This window comes from Triturus cristatus, chromosome 11, assembly GCF_964204655.1.
Source record: "Triturus cristatus chromosome 11, aTriCri1.1, whole genome shotgun sequence".
In the NCBI taxonomy this organism is placed as follows: Eukaryota; Metazoa; Chordata; class Amphibia; order Caudata; family Salamandridae; genus Triturus; species Triturus cristatus.
The window spans coordinates 1,045,390,214-1,045,413,454 of NC_140594.1; the positions used below are offsets into that span (position 1 = coordinate 1,045,390,214).

A 23,241-nucleotide genomic window follows, 5' to 3' on the forward strand; every position below is an offset into this window, starting at 1 on the left:
TCCGAGTTCGCCAACGCGGGAGGAAAGCACCTAAAACATAGAGTCAATCTAAACAATTCCGATAGCAGCCTTGCACTGTCCTTCGGGTGTTTAACTGGGGAAGGGACCAGATACGAATCCAACGGACCCGTCACAAAGAGACTCCCGTTCCAAGTCTCCGTCCTCAATGGTCACCAGGAATCAAGCTGAGCTAAACACAGCAGCGAACTTAGCTTGGTGCTCAAGGCACCCTTACCAGCCTTCGCGACGTCCAGCGCAGCTCTCGGCGAAGAGTAAGCGGCACTCTCTCTGTGCCCCGGAACCTCTTTGAGCTCGCCGCGCGCGAGCGTCCTGACGTCATCGCCGTCAGGGTTCGACAAGGCTCATGGGATCAGTAGTTCTTCCCTGTACCACGCACTCGGGCGCGATTTGGCAGGGTTCCTTGGGTTCCCGGCAAGTGGGCTTTGACAGTCAGTGGCTGTTTTAGTGAGTAAGTTGGTGTATAAGTAACTGCATAGGTGAGAGAGTGGATGTGTGTGTGTGTGTGTGTAGATCTATGAATCACTGAGTGGGTGTGCAAGTACTGGTATGGATCTGTGAATGGGTTTGTGAATGGTTGTGTGGGAGTGGCTGTATGAAAGGTTCTATGGGGTGTGCATGGGTGCGTTAGTCATTTTTTGGATGATGACAATCCAGCCACTCATGCACCAACTCATTTAACCAAACACCCTCTCAAACAGCCACTCACTAACACCCATACAGTCACTAACTCGTACAGCCATTCAGTAACCCATTGTTTTGAATGTAGCTTCTCACCAATAAGCCACACCCAATCCCTGCACTCCCACCTGGGAGGCAAATAACAAAATGCAAAGACTATCACTTTTAGAATAAGGCTTGGGGTTTATTACATAATACTCTCTAAACAAAGGCTATCTCAGATACCAAATGCATAAGATTCAAATATATGTAGCAAACTTATAATCTAAAGGCATGAATCAATAACTGAGCAAACTATAATACTGATGAATAAACAAGCAATAACTGATATAAGATAAGGTACACTGGACGTCCTGCAAGAGATCAGAAAGATATACATATATATAGAGCAGAGGAGTACTCTGGATGTGCACCTCCCACACCACAAAGAAAACACCTCCAATGATCAAAGAACCACACAACTCAATACATCACCTGGTGCATACACTGCCCACTTCTGACTGGGGGAATTACAGCCGGGGATCAGAGCTCAGCAAGCCAGGGTTCAATCCGAGATAGACACGTCTGCCCTCGCTCGGAATCCAAACTCCCAGTTTCTCAGCCTGCAACCCTCAGCTATAAACACACTAGAAGATTCGTGAAAGACCTCCTCCCACCGCCAGAGGAATTTTACCAGAACTGGCCAAGTTCCAAGCAAGCATCTCCATGGCAGTAAGGAGCTCTCAAGTATCTTCCTCCATTCGCACTTCTTCCAGTCTCTGTCTTGACGAAGCTCTCACAAGGCCTTCCATAGTACACTAAACAAAAACAATCGCTCAGGAAAACACCAAGACCTTGAATGTGAATAACCAAACAACTTGCAAGCACGGCTGTGCACGCGGCAGCAAGGCAGAGTCAGACATGAGGCCCTGTCAAAGGCAATAGTCCGCACCTATAATTCTCATCCACACAACTTACAAGCACCACTGTGCACACAGAAAAGTTTGAAGCAAGGTAAAGTCAGAAGGCAGAATGACATTAGACTACGTCAAAGCCAATAGGTCAAAGTCATAATTCACCTAACCCAAATAACATTATACACTCAGTATACAACATTGAGCACATGTGTGCACCACCACCCACAACACTGCACCTCAACATCCCATACCTTCTATTCTTGGAAAGACTATTCCACTAAAAGACAGAAGAAATGCAGGCATATGCAAACCCATCCTACATTAAGGCTAAGGTAACATAACACACTTAAGTCAGTACAGAATGGTGGTGGTTGAGGGTCATCATAGGGTGTCAGACCACAAAAGTGGCTGATTCACTACACCCATGCACTCTTCCATACACTGACCTACATACCCACTCATACAGCTACTCACACAGCTACTCACACAGTCACTTACTCACCCACACAGCTACTCACACACCTATGATTACACCCATACAGCTACTCATACACCCATACAGATACTCACACACCCACTCATACATGGATACACACAGTCACACAGCCTCTCACATTATATATGCTAGAAATTGTATCACTCAGTCATACACAGAGTATATGATTTTTACTTTTGTAGTACCTTGGTATATATGTTTAACACTCATAAACGTTTAGAAAACACTCTTCGGATGATGTCATCAGTGATGTCACTATCTCCCCTGCTGCTAGTCCCCACCAGCTCCCTTGCTACCAGTCTCCTCCTGACGCCGCAGTCAGCCTCACCAGCCAGGCTGCTGCTCAGTACCAGCTACCTCCTGCCAGCCCTGCTGCCACTCACCACACCCAGATTTAACCCTAGGTTCTTGAGCCTCTAGAACAACAGGATCAGTGCCACTCACCACTGCCTTCTCACCCACTGTTTCCTGCGGCATTTTTCCCACTTCCCGCCTCCCCAGCGCCCCGCCCACGTCCCAGGACCTACTTAATGGAAGCTGCAGCACGGCTCCATTGAGCAGGTCCACACTAGCTTCCCTGCTTCCAGTCACCTCCTGACCCCACAGTCACCCTCACCGGCTCTGCTGCCCAGTACCCGCTATGTCCAGCCAGCACTGCTGCCAGGCATCGATCCCAGACAGAACCCTAGGTTCCTGAGCCTCTAGGACACTAAGATCAGTGCCACTCACCGCTGCCTTCCTGCCTGCCATTTCCCACGCTGTTTTTCCTGCTTCCTGCCCCCCATTGCCATGCCCTCCTCCGAGGACCTACCAATGGATGCTGCAGCGCAGATGCGCTGCCAATGCACCAAAGGCAAACCCGTCTGCACTTGGACCACACCTAGTGCCAGGAACCCTAGCCCTCTACACTCTCACAGGTACTCCCTGCAGACCTTTATGCCCTGGAACCCGGATGCAACAACAACTACTGCCTCACATCGCCTCACTCCACAGTGGCACCCTTCACCTGTTTTCTCTGCCAGTTCACCTCCACCACATCACCTGCAACTATTACAGAAAACAGTGACATGCCAGCCCCAGAGGCAAAGACACCCCCCGTAACCACTCAGCTGCCTCCTGTTCAATACCTGATTGGTGTGCAAGCAAACTACCAAAGTTGGGGCCCCATCTGCTCCTTCGCCACTGACGTGACTTTCATTACAGAGACCTAGGTCACCCCTGCAACGACCCCAGACATCACCACCACAACACCCATTGGATACAAGATAAAACACCACGACCGCACCAACAGTCAAGGAGACAGCATCGCCATCGTACACAACAAATCAATCACCTTCACCATTTCTGACGACGAAACCACGCCGATCATAGAGCACATAAACTTCCAGCACATCACTGACAATAACACCACTATCTGGGGCATCCTCGCGTGCTGCCCGCCAGGACCACAAACAGGCCTAAGCGACACCATTGCTGAATTTATCACCCCGCTCGCCATCAAATCTGAACACTACACCTTAATGGGAGACCTCAACTTCCACCTGGAGGACTCCACCAACACCAACTCCACCAACCTCCTGGAAAAATTGGACATCGGCCTCAAGCAGCTGGTCAGTTACACCACGAACAAAGCAAGACATATGCTAGACCCCATCTTCATGTCCAGCAACCGAATCAGATACAGCAAACCCTCAGAACTCACCTGGTCGGACCACTCCATTGTACACTTCACCATCGCCAGACCTGTCCGCGCAGCCTCCAACCAACACAGCGTCCCCTTCCACAGCTGGTCCAAGGTCACTTAGCAGTAATGGAGCAATGCCCTTATCACCACACAGCTGAAAGGCACCACCACCAACTTGGACCAGGCAACACAGAACTTCAGTGACTGGATCGCCAATGCTGCCGACTGAGTCGCTCATACCAAACCAGCTAAAACACACAGACCCTCCAAACAAGCCAGCTAGTACACCCCAGAACACAGCACGTCAAAATACAAGTGCAAACAACTGGAAAGAAGATGGCACACTAGCAGGAACCACACAGACCGAGCCACTTTTAAAGCAGCCCTCAACGACTACCACCATAGATCAAAGCTTCAAAACAGAAGGACATGACCCACCGGATCAAGACCAGTGCCAACCATGCCAAGGAACTCTTCACCATGGTCAGAGTTCATCTGCCTGTCAGTCACCAGAAACTCTATCCTCAACTTATCGTCCTCGCTGACAACTTCCACAAGATAGCACCCATCTATAAAAACTTTGATCCCCGACCCTCCAACCTCCTCAGCTCCCAATCGACCACCTCCGTCGACCACCTGCTCACCGCTTGGGAAAAACTCAGCACACTGAACACAGCCACTCTTATGAACTCCAACCACTGTAAGCACCCACGACCCCTGCCCCCACCAACTTTTCAACCTCTGAAGCGACAAGATCAGCTGCCAACTCCCCACTATCTTTAACGCCTCAATAACCACAGCCATCTTTCCTGACACCTGGAAACACGCTGAGGTCAGACCCCCTCCTCAAGACACCCTCAGCAGATCCCAGCGAGCTCCAGAACTACATCCCATTTCATGGCTCCCATTTCCCACCAAAGTCCTGGAGAAGGCCATCAACCCAACTCACCAAACACCTGGAGAGAAACAACCTACTGGACCCTTCCCAATCAGCCTTCAGAGCCAACCACAGCACCAAAACTGCTCTGATTGCCGCAACAGACAACATCCACACCCTACTCAACAGAGGAGAATTGGCCACCCTGATCCTGCTTGACCTCTCTGCAGCCTGTCTCCAACCACACTCTCATTGATCAACTTTGTCAGATAGGTATCAAAGACAACATGCTCAGATGGATGGCATCCTTTCTCCCAGGACTCACCCAGAGATTCCCCCTTACCCCCTTCACATCCCAAGCCAAGCACACCATCTGCGGCATCCCCAAGGCTCATCCCTCAGCCCAACCCTCTTCAATGTCTGCATGTCAGCACTTACGGACATCATCAGATCGCACGACATCAACATCATCTCCTATGCAGACAACACCGAGCTCGTCTTCTCGCTTTCGGCCGACCACACCTCAATGAAGACCAATTTCCACAACTGCCTGAAGAATGTCTCATCCTGGATGAAAAACAACTGCTTGAAGCTCAACACGGACAAGACTAAAGTCCTGATCTTCAGCAAACATGCCGCAATCTGGACCGACTCCTGGTGGCCAGCGGAACTCAGACCCACCTCACGCAAAAAGACCATGCCCGCAACCTCGGCATCATCCTTGACAGCAAACTCACCAGGTCAACACTGTCTCCTCAGCATGCTCCCACACACTCGACATGATCTGCAAAATCTTCAAGTGGCTCCCCATTAGCACAAAGAAGACGGTAACTCAGACCCTCATCACTAGCCAACTGTACTACGGACACTCAGTCTACGCAGGCACCACCACTGAACTAATGCAAAGACTCTAGACGATCCATAACACAGCCATCAGACTGATTCTCAACCTGCCCAAGACAACCTACATCACCCAGCACCACTGGCTTCCGGTCCAGAAAAGATTCCATTTCAAGATCCTGACCCACGCCTACAAAGTGCTCCACGACCAAGGACCCGCCTAAGTGAACCACAGCCTCCACTTCCACCAACCCCCAGGAAACCTTAGCTCTACACACCTCGCCCTCACACAGATCCTCTGCATACGCAAATGCCACATCGGAGGACGCTCTTTCTCCCATATCTCCGCCAGAGCCTGGAACACCCTCCACCTCGGCACAGCACCCTGGCTGACCGACTTCAGGAAGGTGCTCAAAACCTGGCTCTTCGACTGAGACTTCCAACAAGCACCTGGATGCCCTCTCGGATGACAAGCCGCACTCTGCAAATACAACTTGATTATTGATTGATCGGTGCTGTCATTTGAGTTGTCATGAGTGATGTAATATGTGAGGTCATAAGCAATGCATTGAGGGGACGTAAGTTATAGTTAGCTCAGATAACTAGAACTGCTGAATTTCACTGGTTTTGTATGAGTGAAATCTGAGCCTGCCTCAGCCAGAACCCTCCCGCAAGCACAACGGACCCTAACGAAGCAGCCAGCAACCTCACACAGTGGATCACCAACTGCGCAGACGACCTCGCACCACTGAAGACCCCTCCCAGCAGACACGGCAGCAAGAAAGCCTCCTGGTTCAATGACGATCTCAAGAACTCCAAGAAGAACTGCCGCATCCTCGAGAAAACCTGGCGCAAAGACCCGACCACAAACAACATGACCGCCCTCAAGCACGCCTCCCGCAATCACCACCAGCTGATCCACACCACCAAGAAGACAGCATTCAAGGAACGACTAGACAACAACGCACACAACAGCAAGGAACTCTTCAGCATCGTCAAAGAGCTCTCCAACCCCTGCGTCGGAAACAACGACATCACTCCCTCACAAGACCACTGCGACTCACTCGCCTCGTTCTTCCACAGCAAGATCGCAGGCATACACAACAGCTTCGGCGCACAGACCACGCACCCAACCACTGAACCCACACCCCCCACCACCACCCTCCGCGCCTGGACCCCGGTCAGCACCGAAGACACCATCCACACGATGAACACCATCCACTCCGGATCACCAACCGACCCATGCCCCCACCACATCTTCAACAAGGCCGACTCCGTCATCGCACCCCAACTCCGGGACATCATCAACTGCTCCTTCAACACCGCCACCTTTCCGGAGAGCTGGAAGCATGCTGAACTCAGCGCCCTCCTGAAGAAACCCATCAGCAGACCCCACCGACCTCAAGAACTACCGACCCATCTCGCTCCTCCCTTTTCCTGCCAAAGTCATCGAGAAGACCGTCAACAGACAGCTTGCCGCCTTCCTCGAGACGAACGGATCCCTCGACCACTCACAGTCCGGCTTCCGAGCCAACCAAAGCACCGAGACCGCCCTCATCACAGCCACTGATGACATCAAAGCCCTGCTCGAAAACGGGGAATCAGCGGCCCTCATCCTCCTGGACCTCTCCGCAGCATTCGATACTGTCTGCCACCGCACCCTTGTGCAGCGCCTCAGCCACATCGGAATCCAAGAGAAGGCACTAGAGTGGATCATCTCGTTCCTCGCCGGAAGAACCCAGAGAGTCCGCCTCCCCCCGTTCAGATCCGAGGCCACCGAAGTCATCTGCGGCGTACCACAAGGATCATCACTCAGCCCCACCCTCTTCAACATCTACATGAGCCCCTTCGCGGCCATCGCACGCCAACACAACCTCAACATCATCACCTACGCCGACGACACCCAGCTGATCCTCTCCCTCACCAACGACCCAGCCACCGCCAGAACCAACCTACACGAAGGGATGAAAGACGTAGCCGAGTGGATGATGAACAGCCGCCTGAAACTGAACTCAGTCAAGATGGAAGTCCTCATCCTTGGATCATCACCCTCTGCCTGGGACGACTCCTGGTGGACCCTGCCCTGGGCAGCGCACCCAAACCAACGGACCACGCACGCAACCTGGGCTTCATCCTGGACTCCTCCCTCTCAATGACCAGACAAGTCAACGCCGTCTCATCATCATGTTTCAACATCCTACGCATGCTCCGAAAGATCTTCCGATGGATTCCCACCGAAACCAGGAAGACAGTCACCCAGGCACTCGTCACCAGCCGACTGGACTACGGAAACACCCTCTACACCGGAACCACAGCCAAACTACAGAAAAGACTCCAACGCTTCCAGAACGCCTCCGCACGACTCATCCTGGACATCCCCCGACACAGCCACATCTCCGGACACCTGAGAGACCTGCACTGCTCCCTGTCAACAAGAGAATCACGTTCCGCCTCCTCACCCACGCACACAAGGCCCTCCACGACCTAGGTCCCAGGTACCTCAACAACCGCCTGACCTTCTACACCCCCACCCGCCAACTTCGATCGACCAGCCACGCCCTCGCTGCCGTCCCACGCATCCGAAGAGCCACCATGGGAGGAAGATCCTTCTCCTAGCTGGCAGCCAAGACTTGGAACTCCCTCTCCATCCACCTCCGTCTGACCCAAGACCACCTCTCCTTCAGGAAGCAACTCAAGACCTGGCTGTTCGAGCAGTAGCGGACCCCCCTCCCCCAAGCGCCTTGAGACCCTTCGGGTGAGTAGCGCGCTATACAAATTTCTTGATTGATTGATTGATTGATTGAGCCTAACTATAATGTCCCTGTAACCTTTGTTTTTTTCATTGAATATATATATAGCAGTCCCCATGGGGTGGTTATAGTTAGGTCAGTGTTTTCATAGGAAATGCATTTTTTGTTTTGTTAATAGCTTTGGCACCGTATGATGACCCTCCACAAAACTTTCCAAAAAAGTGCTCTTTTTTGCCTATGGAAAGTTTCAAGTTGATCCGTAAAGCGGGGGTGGGAAAAAAAGGGGTCCCAAAACGCTAAATCTCAAAAAATGCAGAGTGGAAGCACACCAAACTTAGCAGGAAGCTAGAGTTTGGTCCGCAGATTGTGCTTTTTGTGATTTGGTCTAAATCCATTCATTCATTTTTGAGAAATTAGGGGCATATTATCAAACACGGCGTTAAAATTATCGCCGCTTTAGCGGCAGCTTTCTGCCGCCAAAGCAGCGATAATTTTAATGCCTTTTCTTGATAATATGCCCCTAAAGGTTTAAAAATATTTGTATATCTGGACAGTCAGGACCACTGGGAGATCAAAGGTAAGCCACCATTGGAGCTGGCACAAGCAACACCAGCCACTTCCCCAGTATGCACAGTCAGCAAGAACAGTGTGTTCAGCGCAATAAAGCTATGTAGAGGAGAAGGAGCTGAGGAGGAGTGCACTTTAAGGGCCTGATTAGCAAAGGTGAGCTTACATTTTTGTTAGGTTTACAATGCGCAATGCAGTTTTATGGGTAGTATCTTTACCACTGCGTAGTCTCCGTACTCATAGTGGAGACTCTGCACATAATCCGCACATAAAAAGATGGGCAGTCGTAAAGATGCTACTCGAATAATTGCTTTGTGAATTGCATACGATCTTAAAGTTACCAAAAATGTAAGTTTACTTATGTGAAACTGGCCCTTAGTCTTTTTTGTAGTTTGCAAGCTTACTAGGCGACAAGGGTCCTTACTCCTGGTGCTAGTACAAGACAAGTCACTGGTGCATGTTAAAACATCCTCCATTTCTCCATTTGTTCGAGCAGTTCTCCCAGAATCTGGAACTCACTCCCGCCGGAGACACTTCAAAAGAAAAGTCACATTCCTTCTCTTTTATGTTTTGCAAAATACCCTATAATCAATGAGTCCTAGTTTGTCTTTGTACCTGCTGAATATGCCATGTAAATCCCATCCTCATTACCTGTGTACCCTCATTGCTAGGTATTTGCTCAGAAATCACAAACATGATTACCTGTCTTGTCCTCCATCTTTATGTTTATTATGCATTGAACTTTTTGTGAAATGTACAGCAGCCTGATAACCCTGGGTCTTGTTCATGCTTTATAAAATCTCTAAATAATGAAATAAAGCAAATATTTGCTGACAGTAGAAAGTTGGTTAATGACCTCTTCAGCCTAAAGAAAGATGAATGCAACCGAAAATCATATGTGTAATGCAGTGTCTTTGTTTCAGAGAGTGCATTCACTGCTAATGGATATATGTTTAAGTTGTAGCAGTACCATAATTTTGTTTTTCAAAGAGTACCCTAGTGTGCTTGGTTATTGAACTTTACAGTGATGCCTACATCATTAATGTTGACGCCTCCAACCCAGTGCCTGTGCCTAGCATCATCTGAGACGTTTTGCCAATGGTGTGCTGGTAACCTCAATGACCATCGTTTTCCCAGTCTGTAAACCCAGAATGAACCGATTTCACACGAAGCAGCAGATCCAGCACTTCCTGAGTACCCATCAGTATGTATCAGTCGCCAAACAGTCAGGGCACACAACAGTGGCCAAGCCACTCCTCCCCAACCCAAACCAGGCATACCCTCCTGCCCGCCCCCAACCAGGTATATCCTACTTTCTGCTTTCTCACAGTGCGAGAAGCAGAAACATAAAATTGTATTTAAAACAAGAAAGCAGTGGGGCGACGCTCCTCCGCCCTGGTATGGATGAATGCCCCAGGGTAATTGTCTACTGTGCCAACAAGTAAATGCAGCCAATACCGTTGGTAGGTTGGGGAATGTATGTACTAGTCCCCTGTGTTAGTACCCACTGCGGAAACGACCACCAGTATCTGCACCCCAAAACTCGGCACTGGTGTTGGTGTCAGACATGGACTGCCCATTAGTTTTAATGGTGATCCATATGCAGACCCTCATTTATATATCATTTTATGCCCCCTTCATTCACCACACTGACCACTGATGTTGGAACCTTGTACCCCTATAATGACCTTCATTGTTAGTTCACTTCCTCCCTTTTTTTTTGCATACTTCTTCAAAATCAACATTGTTGTTGTACTTTCCCTTTCAATACTAACAAATATTATGAGAAAGAACCATTCATACTGACCCTTGGTGACCCTTGAAATGGTGGATCTCCTCAGACTGACCCTTGGTTGGTGACCACTGGTGAAGGAGACCAGTCCAAACTGACTGTTGATGACCCTTGTTGTTGGAGGCCCTACATTAGAGACCATTGGTGTTGGAGACCCTGTAATACAGGCCTTTGATGACTCCTGATATTGGAGACCCCATCCTACTGACCCCAGGTGACCCTTGCTTTTGGATACTCCCATATACTGACTGTTATGTTGGAGAGTTCCTGTACTGCCCCTTGGTGTTTAAAAGACCCCTCTTACTCACCCTTGGTACCCTGTTGTATGGGACATTCCTGTATATTGAGGGTTGGTGTTGGAAAGTCCTCGTACTGACCCTTGGTATTTGAGACCCCCCTTGTACTGAGTATTGGGAAACTCCTCGCACTAACCCTAAGTGTTTGAGAACTCCTCGTGTTTACCATTGATGTTGGCGACTCCTGGAATGAACATTGGAGGGTAAGGGCCAGAGGTACTAAGATAGGATTCATAAAAAGTGGTTGCAATTTGAACACTAACTTTTTGCGAGTCCGGTGGTATTTTGCAAATCGACTTATGTACTAATAGGTCGGTTTACAAAATACTGAATTGCAGAGGGTTACAGATCAACCTACCTGATGAACCTTAATGGGGTAGTTCACTAAATGCGACCCACTGTGATTCACTGCTATTACAGCGATGGTGGCCTGCTAGGGTCTGTAGACCGCCATGTCTTTGAGTGCTTTTAAATAAGGCAAACAATGTTTACTGTAGCCCATAAAACACTGCATTTGTTTTTAAAACTTTTTCAAGAGTAGGGAGTGCTCCCATGGACCACTGTTTAGTCCCAAAAATGTGTTTTTGCCCATTCACAAAGAGGAAAGGCTCTGTTAGGGACCCCTTCCTGTTTGTTAACGGGTTACCACTACCTTTCAGTAGTCTGTAAAATATTAATGTTCTGATTTCAGACGCAAAACATTAATACATACCATAAGGAATTGATATTTGGAAGGGACACCGTAAACACGCCCCTTCCAAATAGTGGTTCCTTAAGACTTCCTAAAGCCATATGCTAAATTTCGCTAAATGGGGTTAGTACATAAGAAAAATGCATTTTCTGGTCGCAATCCCTGTGATTTGATGACTAGCAAGGTATGCGACCGGAAAATGTGTTAGTACATCTGGCTCTAAGACCCTTTTTTTGTGGACCATTAGAATCCTTACATTCAACATATGGGTGTTGATGTGCTCTGGTCCCAGTGTCGTATGTTGCTGTATGCCCTTTGTACTGACCAGTGCCTGCGCTTCTGGTGTCCTGGTCTGGCTCATGTACTACAGCAGAGCAGTTCTCAGCATGAACATGTCTGTAATTTTCTTCCATGAAACATCTGTACTGATTCTTACACTGAACTCAAAATATTGTTTCAGACCAACTGGAGAAGCAATTTTCTGTGCAAGAGACCATCTTGCAGGACATCCAGGCTGCACAGATAATATTAATGAATCTTCAGAAGAAGTGTATTTTTGAAAGCAGCGAGAAGAAAAGACTGTACCATGCCTATGACTGCATGAAGTCTGCTCTGGCAGATGCGACCAACGCCAAGGTAGGAAGATAGTACTTTCTTACCACTTCTGACTAAAGTATATACAAGTGATCGCTTCATGGCTGGGGCTCGACATATTGTTCAATTTATAAGGTGGGGTCTTTTGGCTAAAGTTCCATATAAAACACACGAAAGGTGGTGGGAGGAATGCTTGCAATTTGTCTAACCACTGGCAATTAAATGGGGTAGCATTTAAACCTATCTTTTTTGTCAACCATGGCACCTCTAATTAGACACAGCCATATGCAAATCAGCCTTGGTCCTGCTCCAATGGGAACAGTCCAGCCTGAGCAGCCAAGCCAATGCCTTACTGAACCAGAACACAAGTAACCCAAGACCTGCTTCGGCCTAGTTGGGTCCCTTCGTTTGGGCGCACCTTTATTTCAGTGGCACAGTGAGCACGAGTCCTACATCTCGGCATACCCATATTGCGTCAAATGCACAATGGGAATGTGATGGGAGGAATACTTACAAACCTGTGCTAGACATGACACAGACACATGTGCACTATGGTGCAAAGGTGTGTGCGTGGCACAAAGGCAGCCGGAATTTGCACCAGCAGAGGCTGCCAGAAAGTGTCATATCTTGGTAGATGTGGTGCTGCTCTGCTCTCTCCCTTTTGCAGCAACTTTGACTGCTGCACTGCGTTGCATGTGCTTTTTGTAAACCTACCCAAAGGTGTCTATCCTGTAATGAGATCAAGGGCCGAAGGGCACATGATATCACTTCCACTACCACTAGCATTTTAGTGAATCAACAACGCAACTCCTCAGTCCCAGACCTGAAGTGTCCAACTCACGAAGCCATATCTTTACTAGACCAAGAGTAAATGTAAGCTTGGACCTTACGCCTTGTGTATGCTTCGTGGTTCACAAAGAGTCCATAAGTTGCATGCGTTTGCAGAAGTGTAGACTTGTGATTCCTGAACCCCCCCCTTATCTGCGACCGTCGTGGGGCATCAAAGCAGAAATCGCCATCCCACCCCCTCCCTCCCCCCCCCCCCCGCTCCTATATTCGACAGGCACAAAAGGCCTAGCTTTGTGTGACGGTGGAAGGTTGAACTGAGTCATATATCAAAATGAGAGGGAAATGTCAAAGGTCCATCCCAAATAAATCAAAAAACACACCCACAAATGAATAAAGCAACCCACAGTATTTTTCACCAATCTTCTCTAATTCTAGACTTTGCAACCACTGGTAAATGTAAATTTGATACTTGTATAGCGCACTACTCACCCGCAAGGGTCTCAAGGCACTTGCACGAATACCGCTGTGGAACCCATCCTGGCTTTCCCTGTGAGGCGTCCACTCCTGGGCACCCCCAAGGTGGAGGCCAGGCATCCTTAGCGTTGTGGGGGCCGTTGTGGAGATTAAGCAAGCTATTGCCCAGAGTTGCAGAGTGGGACTCCACGATTAGAATAGGCACCGAGGCGAGAATTATCAGGTCTGTGGAATTTTTGAGGCCAAGACCCACCGAGGTGGGGAATTGAACCCTGGTCCCGGGCTAGACCTCTGCATCAGGGTCTGCCGCTCTAATCATTGAGCCACACTTCTCCAATAAACCATTTGCAAGTTTCAGAGGTTACTAGATGAAAGATAGGCCCAATGACAAGAGAGAAGCATAAATATTCATAAAACACATCACCAGACTGACTGCATATAACTCAATGGAATGCACTAGTAACACCAACATGCCATAGACTGATGACTTAATAAGAATTAACATGCACATATATGCATATAATTACGTCAGCAAAGGAAAAATAACCATTATGAGTGTTCATGCACTCGAATTGAGACACCCACTGAACTCATTTGATGCTCACTGTCCCATATACACGCAGGTACCACAGAAGTTATTGAGTGGTCTGTGAAACTCTAAAAGTTGTGTCTTCGGTGTCCAACCATAGTGCAAAAGTGCTCATAGTGAACATGATTTTCTGGCTTTTGTATAATAATAACAATAACAATAATATTTGGGCACAAAGCCTATCTGGTCCTTAATTCTTGCCTTGCTACTACATTTCCCATCTCTCTGCAAATAATTCTGTTATGTCTCTTCCTGCACAATTCTAAGAGAAGTTCAAAGAATCACAGTTGCACGCAGAGTAACTTGTTTAATGCTCTGCCTTGTATTCCCTGTGTATATCTAAGTTCTCACTGACTGGAATAATTCTATGATGCACTTTTTGTGCTTTTAGGATGATTTTGAATTTGTAGCTGAGGACTTGAAAGCGGCAAAGAGCCGAATGTGCCACAGACTGCAGCAGGTAAAGTTGAAGGATGGGAAGAGGCTACTTGCTTCTCGGTTATCAGGGATGTGACTTCAGGAGTTTTGTTATAAGCACATTAAAATCGTATATGTGCTGCTGCTTGAATGTGCTTTTTTAGGTCTCGACTACAGCTATCTTTATCTGCTTGCTGTTCTGGTCCATTGTTTCCGACATATTTAGAGTGGGCTTTGGGCAAGCCCCTTGCTCATGATTGGATGGCGTTATCTGTCTCTCTTCCCTGCTCCTGATTCGATGACTTTCTTATCTTTGTCCTTCTTATCAGCCTTCTGGTGTCACATTGTTCTGATTGGATGAATTGTATCTTTCTACTGCATACCTGAAGGGCTCTTATTTTTTTAAGCGTGGAGCACTCCACGGGCATGTGTGTGTTTCCTTTCCCTCTACTGTCTTCACTCTTTGCTCCCAGTCCCCAAGACGTGCTGTCTTTTAACCTCTCTCCTCCCTGGATGCTTCTACCCCAGGAGCGGGAGGATCCCTGTGTTTATGGCCCACTCACTCCTTCATCTCGTTCCTACCCTGATAATGGCTGATTTGCTTTTCCTCCTGCACACTCCCATTCTGCCTTATCTTTTTATTATCATTTTTTTACCATAGCCAGGCAGCTGCAAAGCTATTTTTGCACAGCTTTATGTTTTTTTTCCTAATTTTAATTTACCAGTCTAGCATTGATGTCACACTAAGGTGTGAGCTTCAGTAGCGGCCGGTGGTGGGAGTGCTGCCGGGCGCTGCCGTGGGGCGGGGGAGTGGCAGGGTGAGGGTAGTAAACTACAGATTACGGCCGTTTACAGGAAAGTAAACATATAAATAAATAAAACGAAATTCTTTGCGCGCGCTGCATTGCGGCTCTCATATGAGTTCGGCGCTCCATGGTGGCGGTCCGCGGACTGTCAGACTGGCGGTCCACCCGTTCCATTAGGACTCTGGCGGTTGGATCCCTGGTTATGGTGCAGTGGTCTGAGGCCCCTAAGATGCTGGTGGTGCCCCTACGGCACTGCCAACCATATTAGGAGTTTCCTCACAACCACACTTTTCATGGCGGTGGGACTGCCATGAAAAGTGTGGCGGTGAGTAAACAAAGGGTGCCTTGCAGGGGCCCCTGGTGCCCCTGCGCCATGGGGTGCATGCAGGGGGGAACAACATGTTGTGCACCCCTGTGTGCATGCACCCCCAGTTCATGAAGGGAGTGGACTTGACGGTCCATGCCCTGCAGGAACGGCTTTTGATGCTCCCATTGCAGTCGGACCACCAAAGAGCTGCTGGTCAGAGTAAAGATAAGTTGTACTCTGGATGGCAGTCTTTAATGGCTTCGGCGTGGCAGCATGGCAGCCCACTCCAAGACCAACAAAGTCATAATAAGGCCCTTCAACTCCTACAGTCACAACTCAAAGAGAAGGCTGGTGACCTTAGACTGACCAATCATAACGTTTGTCAGATTCATTCTCTCTAGCAGAACTTTCTGGGTAACTGTGGGACTGTGCCTTGACTCCAAGGTTGTCCTGGTAATCTAGCAGCTTTAGCTTTGTGCACACAATTATTGATGTAGAACAATTTGCATTTTCACTCTGTGGGCCTAATTCACAAACTGCACTCTGTAGTATGTTTTGTAGTACTACAGTGTTTTTCCAAACAGCGCCTCAAAGGGCTGTTTATAAACTGCACTATTGTAGTAGCTTACACTTTTGAGTGAGTTTACTACTTTTTGGTATTCACTTACTGCACTTTTGTAGTAAGTCCCTACCTCCATTATTTCCTATAAGAGGATGTTTAAGTACTAGTGGTTGGCCATGTTTAATGCTAAAATTCCTACTAAAGTGTGAGTCACAACAGAAGTGTACATTACTACAAAAGTGCAGTTTGTGAATCCTGGAAAGTAGTAAACTTAGTCCAAAGTGTAAACTTAGCCCACAGTGTAAGTTACCTATGTGAATCAGGACCTTAAGGTCTGCATTGATTGCACTAGTAACTAATATCTAGTGAACTCTGCTTGGTTCCAGTGCCTTAAACCAACAGAGGCACGTGCCACAGCATGAATGCAGTTTACCCTTGCTAAAGGCCCGGGCAGTGCTTATTAACTTTCCTTTATGGATTTTGTTGATCTTTATCTCCAACACTAATGTAGCTGCAGTTCTTTGGATACGCTTGGCCCTGACTTGTGTAGTCATGCAGCTCAGATTTGTCCTGTGGGCATAATTTACCAGTGCTGGTTAGTAGTGATTTAGCCTCAGTGTTTTGCTTCCTATTACTTACCTGTCTTATTTAAAGAAAGTGCCTACCTGTGTGCCTCTCTGATGTGTTTCATGCAGTGGTCCAACTGCAGTCCTGTGTTTTCATTCTATGCTGTAGGTGCTGTTCTTGATTATGCCTTATCTTCTTTGGTGACTTAACTGGGAATCCTGCCTGGGTGCTTGTCTTCATGTTATGCAGTGATTTAGCTGTAATTCTGGGGTTTTCCCAGTGTTTCATATAGTTATGTAGCTGCAGTTTGCTGATCTTTCACATGTAGCTGCAGTTTTGATCCCTTTGAGATCTCCTGTGTGTGTATTGTGTTCAAGTGTGCTTGTATTTGTTATACGCTTGTGTTGTGCTGTTATATAGCAGCGGCTTTGGTTCTGATATCTGAGTTAATGATGCCTTGGTATTTGTGTGTTTCAGCCTGTGATTCTATAGGCACTCTGGCTTTTGTATGCATTTGCTTTGACTATTTAGTGTGGTTTTCAGTTGCAGGAGCAGCTGCACCAGGAGACCGGCGTGCGGATGTCGCTGGAGAAGTCCCAGGAGATCCTGATACAAAGAGTGGAGGAGCTTGAATCTATGTTGGAGTGCAGTCAGACAGATGTAAGTATAGCTGGGCAGTAAGCCTAGGTCTTGGATTACAGTAGGACATTTCTCGAATAAATGATATATTTTTTATACAGCTCCCTATACCACGCTTCTGCAGCTTCTGCAATTTCTAAGCACTGTACCCAATTTATTGGTACTCTTTTAATTGACCTTGGAAGAATGCAAAACGTAGTTGGCCTTGCTGGGGTTAAAACCAACCTACTCCTATTCTGTCTTATTCTCGAGCTCTGCCTCCTTTCTCTAGTTCTCCTTTCCTTCCCTCAGGTTCCTCTCATTTTTGATCTCACCTAAGACAGCGCAGGTGCTGTTAGTTGGAAGACATTTTAATCTTGCAGTGGGCTAAGAGCCCGCCTTTTGGTTACCATTGGTTGATTTAATTGTCACTCTCATTTGCTTGCTTTCTATTTGTTAGCTGTGTCAACTTTCAGATCTGTTCTTTCATTTTCCCCCCCCTGGAGCATGATACAGTATGGGTCCTGCCACTGCTCGCTTTTTCAGGTGTTACACTTTTCTTTTGGTTTAAGCACTCTATGGAAGGGTGTGTTTTCTGTGTTTTCCCTCTGTCTCCCTTGTGTGCTTCTCTCACCCTATTCTGCCTAGCTTCATGTTCCTCTCTCTTGCCCAGGTGCTTCTCCCCCACCCCATATCTACAAACAAGTGACACAGTTCTGTTTTATCCCTGTGCTGGAGCAGTTTCAGCAGCCGAGCACTAATGCAGGCACCCTTGTGCCAGGATGCAAGGGTATCTCTGTTGTGGTCAGCATCATTTTTGTGCAGGATGGGGTCTCTTTCAGCACAAATACTATGGTTGAGGAATGCAGCACACATGCAAAGAAGAAAAAAGTAGCAGAAATACAAATATTTCTCCTTGTTATGCCAGCCTCAGGAAGATGCAGCATTTTGGCGCGAATCCATGTCTCCAGTTCTTTGTAGATATGGATTTGATTCAAAATCCATGGGTGGATCCACAGGAACATATATGCACCCCCAGGTAACACTCCGTGGACATACAATAACAAAAGGCAGCACATTGTGATGCATTGTGTGACTCTTAGTTACAAACAAATCAACATGCGTTGGTTGCTAAACTGTTGTTGTATCTGGTCAGAGTTAAAAAAATAATGCAAACCCCATGCAAAATCTTTGTAAATCTGAAATTCTGTCTTTAAATAAAGCTTGAACACACATGAAAAACAAGTGACTAGTCAGCAATGTCAGCAATGGTTCAAGGGTCATAGATTCTGCATCCTCTGGTGACATTTGTGACTAACTGCGAGAGCCTGAATGTCATTTCAGATCCACGTGCTGCGGCAGGACAGCAAGAGCCTGCTCGTGGGCACCCAGGGATGCATTGATAGGCAGCACCAGGAACTCCAGATCATTGAGCACATGGAGCTGCAGTTACAAGATCTGAAAGCCGAACTGGGTAAGAACTTTATTAGGCTTGTTCTTTGGGGGGACAAATCTTTGGGGTGCCTTGCATAAGATGACTGTGCATTATAGGTTTTTATAGTGATGATGGGGGAGGGAAGTTGTGATGAGAAGGCAGCTTGATCAAGCTCAACACATTAAAAGTGGCTTTCCATTGGCTGTGCCCTCATATCAAGAGAGAGAATTTGAGCCAGTCCTGTGTTTTTTTCAGCCTGCAGTTGGATATCCTGGGACTTATGGTTTCTCTTTTTCCATTGTAAGCAGTTGCATCCAGAGGGTGGAGTAAAGCGACCATTTGGCCTGGATATCAAGCTCAAAGCAGGCAGTGAATTTAGGGTCTGAATTACAGTATGGTGCTGGGACTGCTTGCCAGCCAGATCCACGCAGACTGTGGCCTCTAGTTGTATGGTGGAAGACTGCTTCGCATACATAAAGATCCCCACATGGCAGCGAGGAATATTGTCTTCACTGGAGCTCACTATAGCAGCTCCACTGAAAGAAGTGATGCTTTGTTGAACCAAGAGCATGTTTGATGGAACCACTCTGCAAACTCTACAGCCCTTAATGGGGAGCAGACCTGTAGCTAAAGTTCGAAGGCCAACCTGCACCCTCATATGGAGGCCAGATTAGCTGCTACATACTGGGGCTGGATTTGCAGCCATATGTGTGACCTGGTTTAAAGTGTCCTGGGTGAGAAAGATTTGCCGGAAGTAGAGGTGTCTAATAAGGGTGGAGGACTTGGGGATGCACATCTAAAATCTCAGGCTACACCCCAAAAAAAAATCTTGTTATTCATATAAAAAGTACACAGTCAAACAGGATACAAGATCTCACTGATAGGGTCTTTCCAAGGTTGGAATCAGCAGAGAGGATGACCACAGAGCACAACATCTCCATAAGAGTATACAGGAGTGCGCTCTGCATAGAGGATACAGGGGTGCGATATCCATAGATGAAACAGGGCTTGCAGTCTTAATAGAGGATACAGGACGGTCAGTCTCTGTAAAGGATACAGGACGTGTGTTCTCCATAAAGGATACAGGGCTTGAATATCAATAGAGGATACAGGATATGAGATCTCCATATAGGATAAACGGCTTGGAGTCCCATGCTTATGAGGTGAAGACCAACATATGAAAACATGTGTATTATCTACTGAGGGAATATATGGCGTATGATCTACACGGTGTGACTACATGGCCTCCAATCTCTGTTGAGAATGCAGGGAATCTCTAGGCAGGATACTTGGCCTGGGTCGCATCGGAACTTAGGGTGGATGATTTGTATATAGGAGACCGGTTCAGGGATCTGCACTCAGAGTACAGACACTGGGATAGCTATATAAATGATATAGTACTTGAAATACTGAGTTATATCCCGGTGTAGCAGGCTATAGGCGAGGGCCTTTAACGAGGGAGCGGGCCTTAATGGCCGCTATAACCCAGATACTGCAGGCTATAAGACTTTTAGAACATTGTGCCACATGAGGGGAGAATGTTCTAATTAAAAAATGCAAAGGCCTCTCGGAGCCCAAGAGAGTTGAAATCCCCTTCGGCTCCGAAGCATTTGTTTCACAGCTCTTGCTGTGAACGTTCTACTGCTAACCGCGCTCGCATGCTGTGGCTTTTGGTTGAAGAACATTAACAGCAAGAGCTGTGGAAGGGGGCTGAAGTCAGCCCATGGTTCTCCACGACTTGGCTGAATTGTTTTTTGTAATTCCATCAAGCCAGGAAGCCCGGAAGCTGAGCAGCATTCACCCCTTTTTCCTTCTGAAGCCCTAGTGACAATGAGCTACAGGAGGAGGGAAAAGGCGAAGGCTGCGTGTGACCTGCCGCACGGTCTCTGCCCTTCGCTTTCCTCTGTCTTAATAATATATTTCCAAGAAGCAGGGGAAAGAGAAAGGCAGAGGCTATGTATAAGGACTTTGAATTGTTGAGAGCAGCAGGCTTATATCAGTTCATATAGGCCACTTCTGCTTCATTGTCTTCAACGGAGCTCTCAACATTCCACTGTTCTAATCATCTTTGGAACACTGGGCCTGGATATCTCTACTGCGGCCACAGGGTCTGGGATCATCATGAAGAACATAGGCCTTTGCTCTGCATAGAGAGAACAGTGCATTCTGTCTCCATAAACATTAAAGCACCTGGAATCTCAATAGCAATTTGATGGCCTAGGATCTGTATCAATGACACAGCCCTAGTAAGGCTCCAGGGCCTGGGATCTCTGTAGACAACACAAGACATGCAGTCGGAAGAGAGGCCTCATAGAGAATGGAGTACAGGGCATGGGACCTCCTTAAGCAATAGAATATAAGAAGTGAGATATGTATCGAATGTTCAGGGCCTAGTACCTGCATAGAGAGTGCATGTGTCTGCTACAGGACCACAGGTCATGGGAATCTACTCAGGACTAGGGCCATAGAACACTATGACGACACTGGGTCTGTGATCAGCACATAGGTCATGGGGTATTACATGACCTGTGAATACATGATCTGTGATCTTTATAGAGAATGTGCGGCCTGGTATTTCCATAGAGAATGTGGGACCGGAGCTTTCCATAGGGTCTGTGCTGCCTGTCATCTGTGTATAGAGTACAGGATCTGTATTCTCTAGGCAGACTTCATGCCTGGGATCTCCATAAAATTCTTAGTGTGGGGTTTCTACATGGCCAGGAACATCCTTCCTGAGATCTGTCCATACTTTGTAAGTGGGGCACATAATAAGGACTTAGACCTGGAATTTCCATAGTAATCTCCTAGGGGAGATAGAGGGACTGAGATTCACTGTGGTGGGTATTGCACACAGAATACAGGGACCAAGATCTCTATAAGCAATACATGTTCTTATATTTGAAAACAGTTTTCATAGTCTGTGCTCTGCACAGAGAATGCAGGACTACAGATGTGCACAAAGAGTTCATCTTCATCTGCATTGGGAAATGCAGGGTCTGGGTCCAACATATGGGCCGATTACGATCTCGTTAGGAAGGGCTCTGAATCGGATTTGGGCTTGCCGAATCCGATTCGGTAGCCTTGTTTTCAACCGAGTCGTACCCTGTTCCGAACGACCAATTACGATGCCCCGAAACCATAAGGTCTGTCTGAATCGGTTCCGAAAGGCATTCAGACAGGCCGAGCCTTTCGGAGCCATATTGTACAGCTCCATGGATGCAGTTTCCGGCTGTCAGAATCCGTCTTTGGGGGCCCATAGCAGGCCCCCTTCATCCAGAGCCCTCCAAATTAGCCCCGTGGGGGTGCCCATGGGTCCCCTCTTCCCGACCATGCACAGTGTGGCAGGCACCATGGGGTGCCCGCCACAGGGTGCACGATTTTCCCCAGCCACCTCTTTTTTCAATGGGAGCCTGTGCTCTCGTTCAGAACACAGGCTCTCGTTGAAGCCAATGGGAGTCTGACCAAATCGTATCCGGAGACATCAATTGCTCAGTTGGACTCCCCTGATCCGAGTCGTCCAGAAAGCATTCCAGAACCGACTCAGTCGGAATGCTTTCTGGACGAGTACGTAATCGGCCCCATAGAATGCACATGGTATGGAATCTGTTTAGAGAATGCAGTCCCTGGGATCGCTGTAGAAAATGATTGGCTTAGGCTCTCTATTGAGACTCAAGGGAGTGTGATCTGCATATTTAATGCATGAGTTAGTGTCTCCATGGAACACTCTGGGACTGAGGGTCAGGCCTTGATGTCCGTACAGAATACAGGGCCTGGTACTGATAGAGAAAATACGGAGGTAGCATTTAGAGACCTGGTTTAAGTCAATTCCATGCTTAACACAACCTATTAAACTGGGCCTAGGATTGGAATATCTAAAAAAGAATAAAAGACTTGGCATCCTCAAATGAATGCAGCAGATGAGCTGTACAAAACGTTTCGTACAGCAGGAAGTGTAAACAAACTATAGCTGAAGGATCATTTCTAAGACTTATCTTTGCATCATGCACCATTCTTGACATACGTGTCAGCAGGGCCACATGTTTCCATTCCTGGGCTCTTCCTTCACAAATCATCATTGCTGGGTCTTTTATTTCAATTGGGTGCCCTGCAAGAAAGGCAGCCTGCAACTCCCAGGTTCCACTGATGTGTTAAACGAAATCTTTGAACTTGAGCAGTGGTGTCATGCTGATATTGAGTCTTTTGACAACTCACTTTAGGCTCCCTCATGAGTCCCACCTCCAAGAGCCCAACTTGATCAGTTGCCAGCCTGAGCCTGTTGGATTTCAGCCTTTGTAAGTTCAGACTCTAGGGCGGCAAAGGCCATTGCTTATAGGTTGCTCTGCAAAGTGTAGGTGACTCCCACAAACATGAGTTCAAAAATATTCTGTATGTGGTTTTCTACCATGAAAACACATGTAAAACTTCTCTTAGTTGAAAGAAGGAGGAACTATCTTTCCAGTTCAAGAATAACAAGGGCAAAACCCTATAAAGGAAA

The 23,241-nt window shown here is 47.5% G+C and overlaps 1 protein-coding gene across 1 annotated transcript in view; it reads left to right on the plus strand.

Moving 5' to 3' along the window:
* The window catches only part of LOC146785911 (coiled-coil domain-containing protein 150-like), a 184,200-nt gene that overhangs the window by 73,737 nt on the left and 87,222 nt on the right, over positions 1-23,241 (plus strand). Inside the window, exons 2-5 of the mRNA XM_085633121.1 lie at positions 12,049-12,224; positions 14,426-14,494; positions 17,237-17,353; positions 18,656-18,785. Coding sequence (XP_085489247.1) covers positions 12,049-12,224; positions 14,426-14,494; positions 17,237-17,353; positions 18,656-18,785 — 492 coding nt within the window. The remainder of the gene's footprint in view (positions 1-12,048; positions 12,225-14,425; positions 14,495-17,236; positions 17,354-18,655; positions 18,786-23,241) is intronic.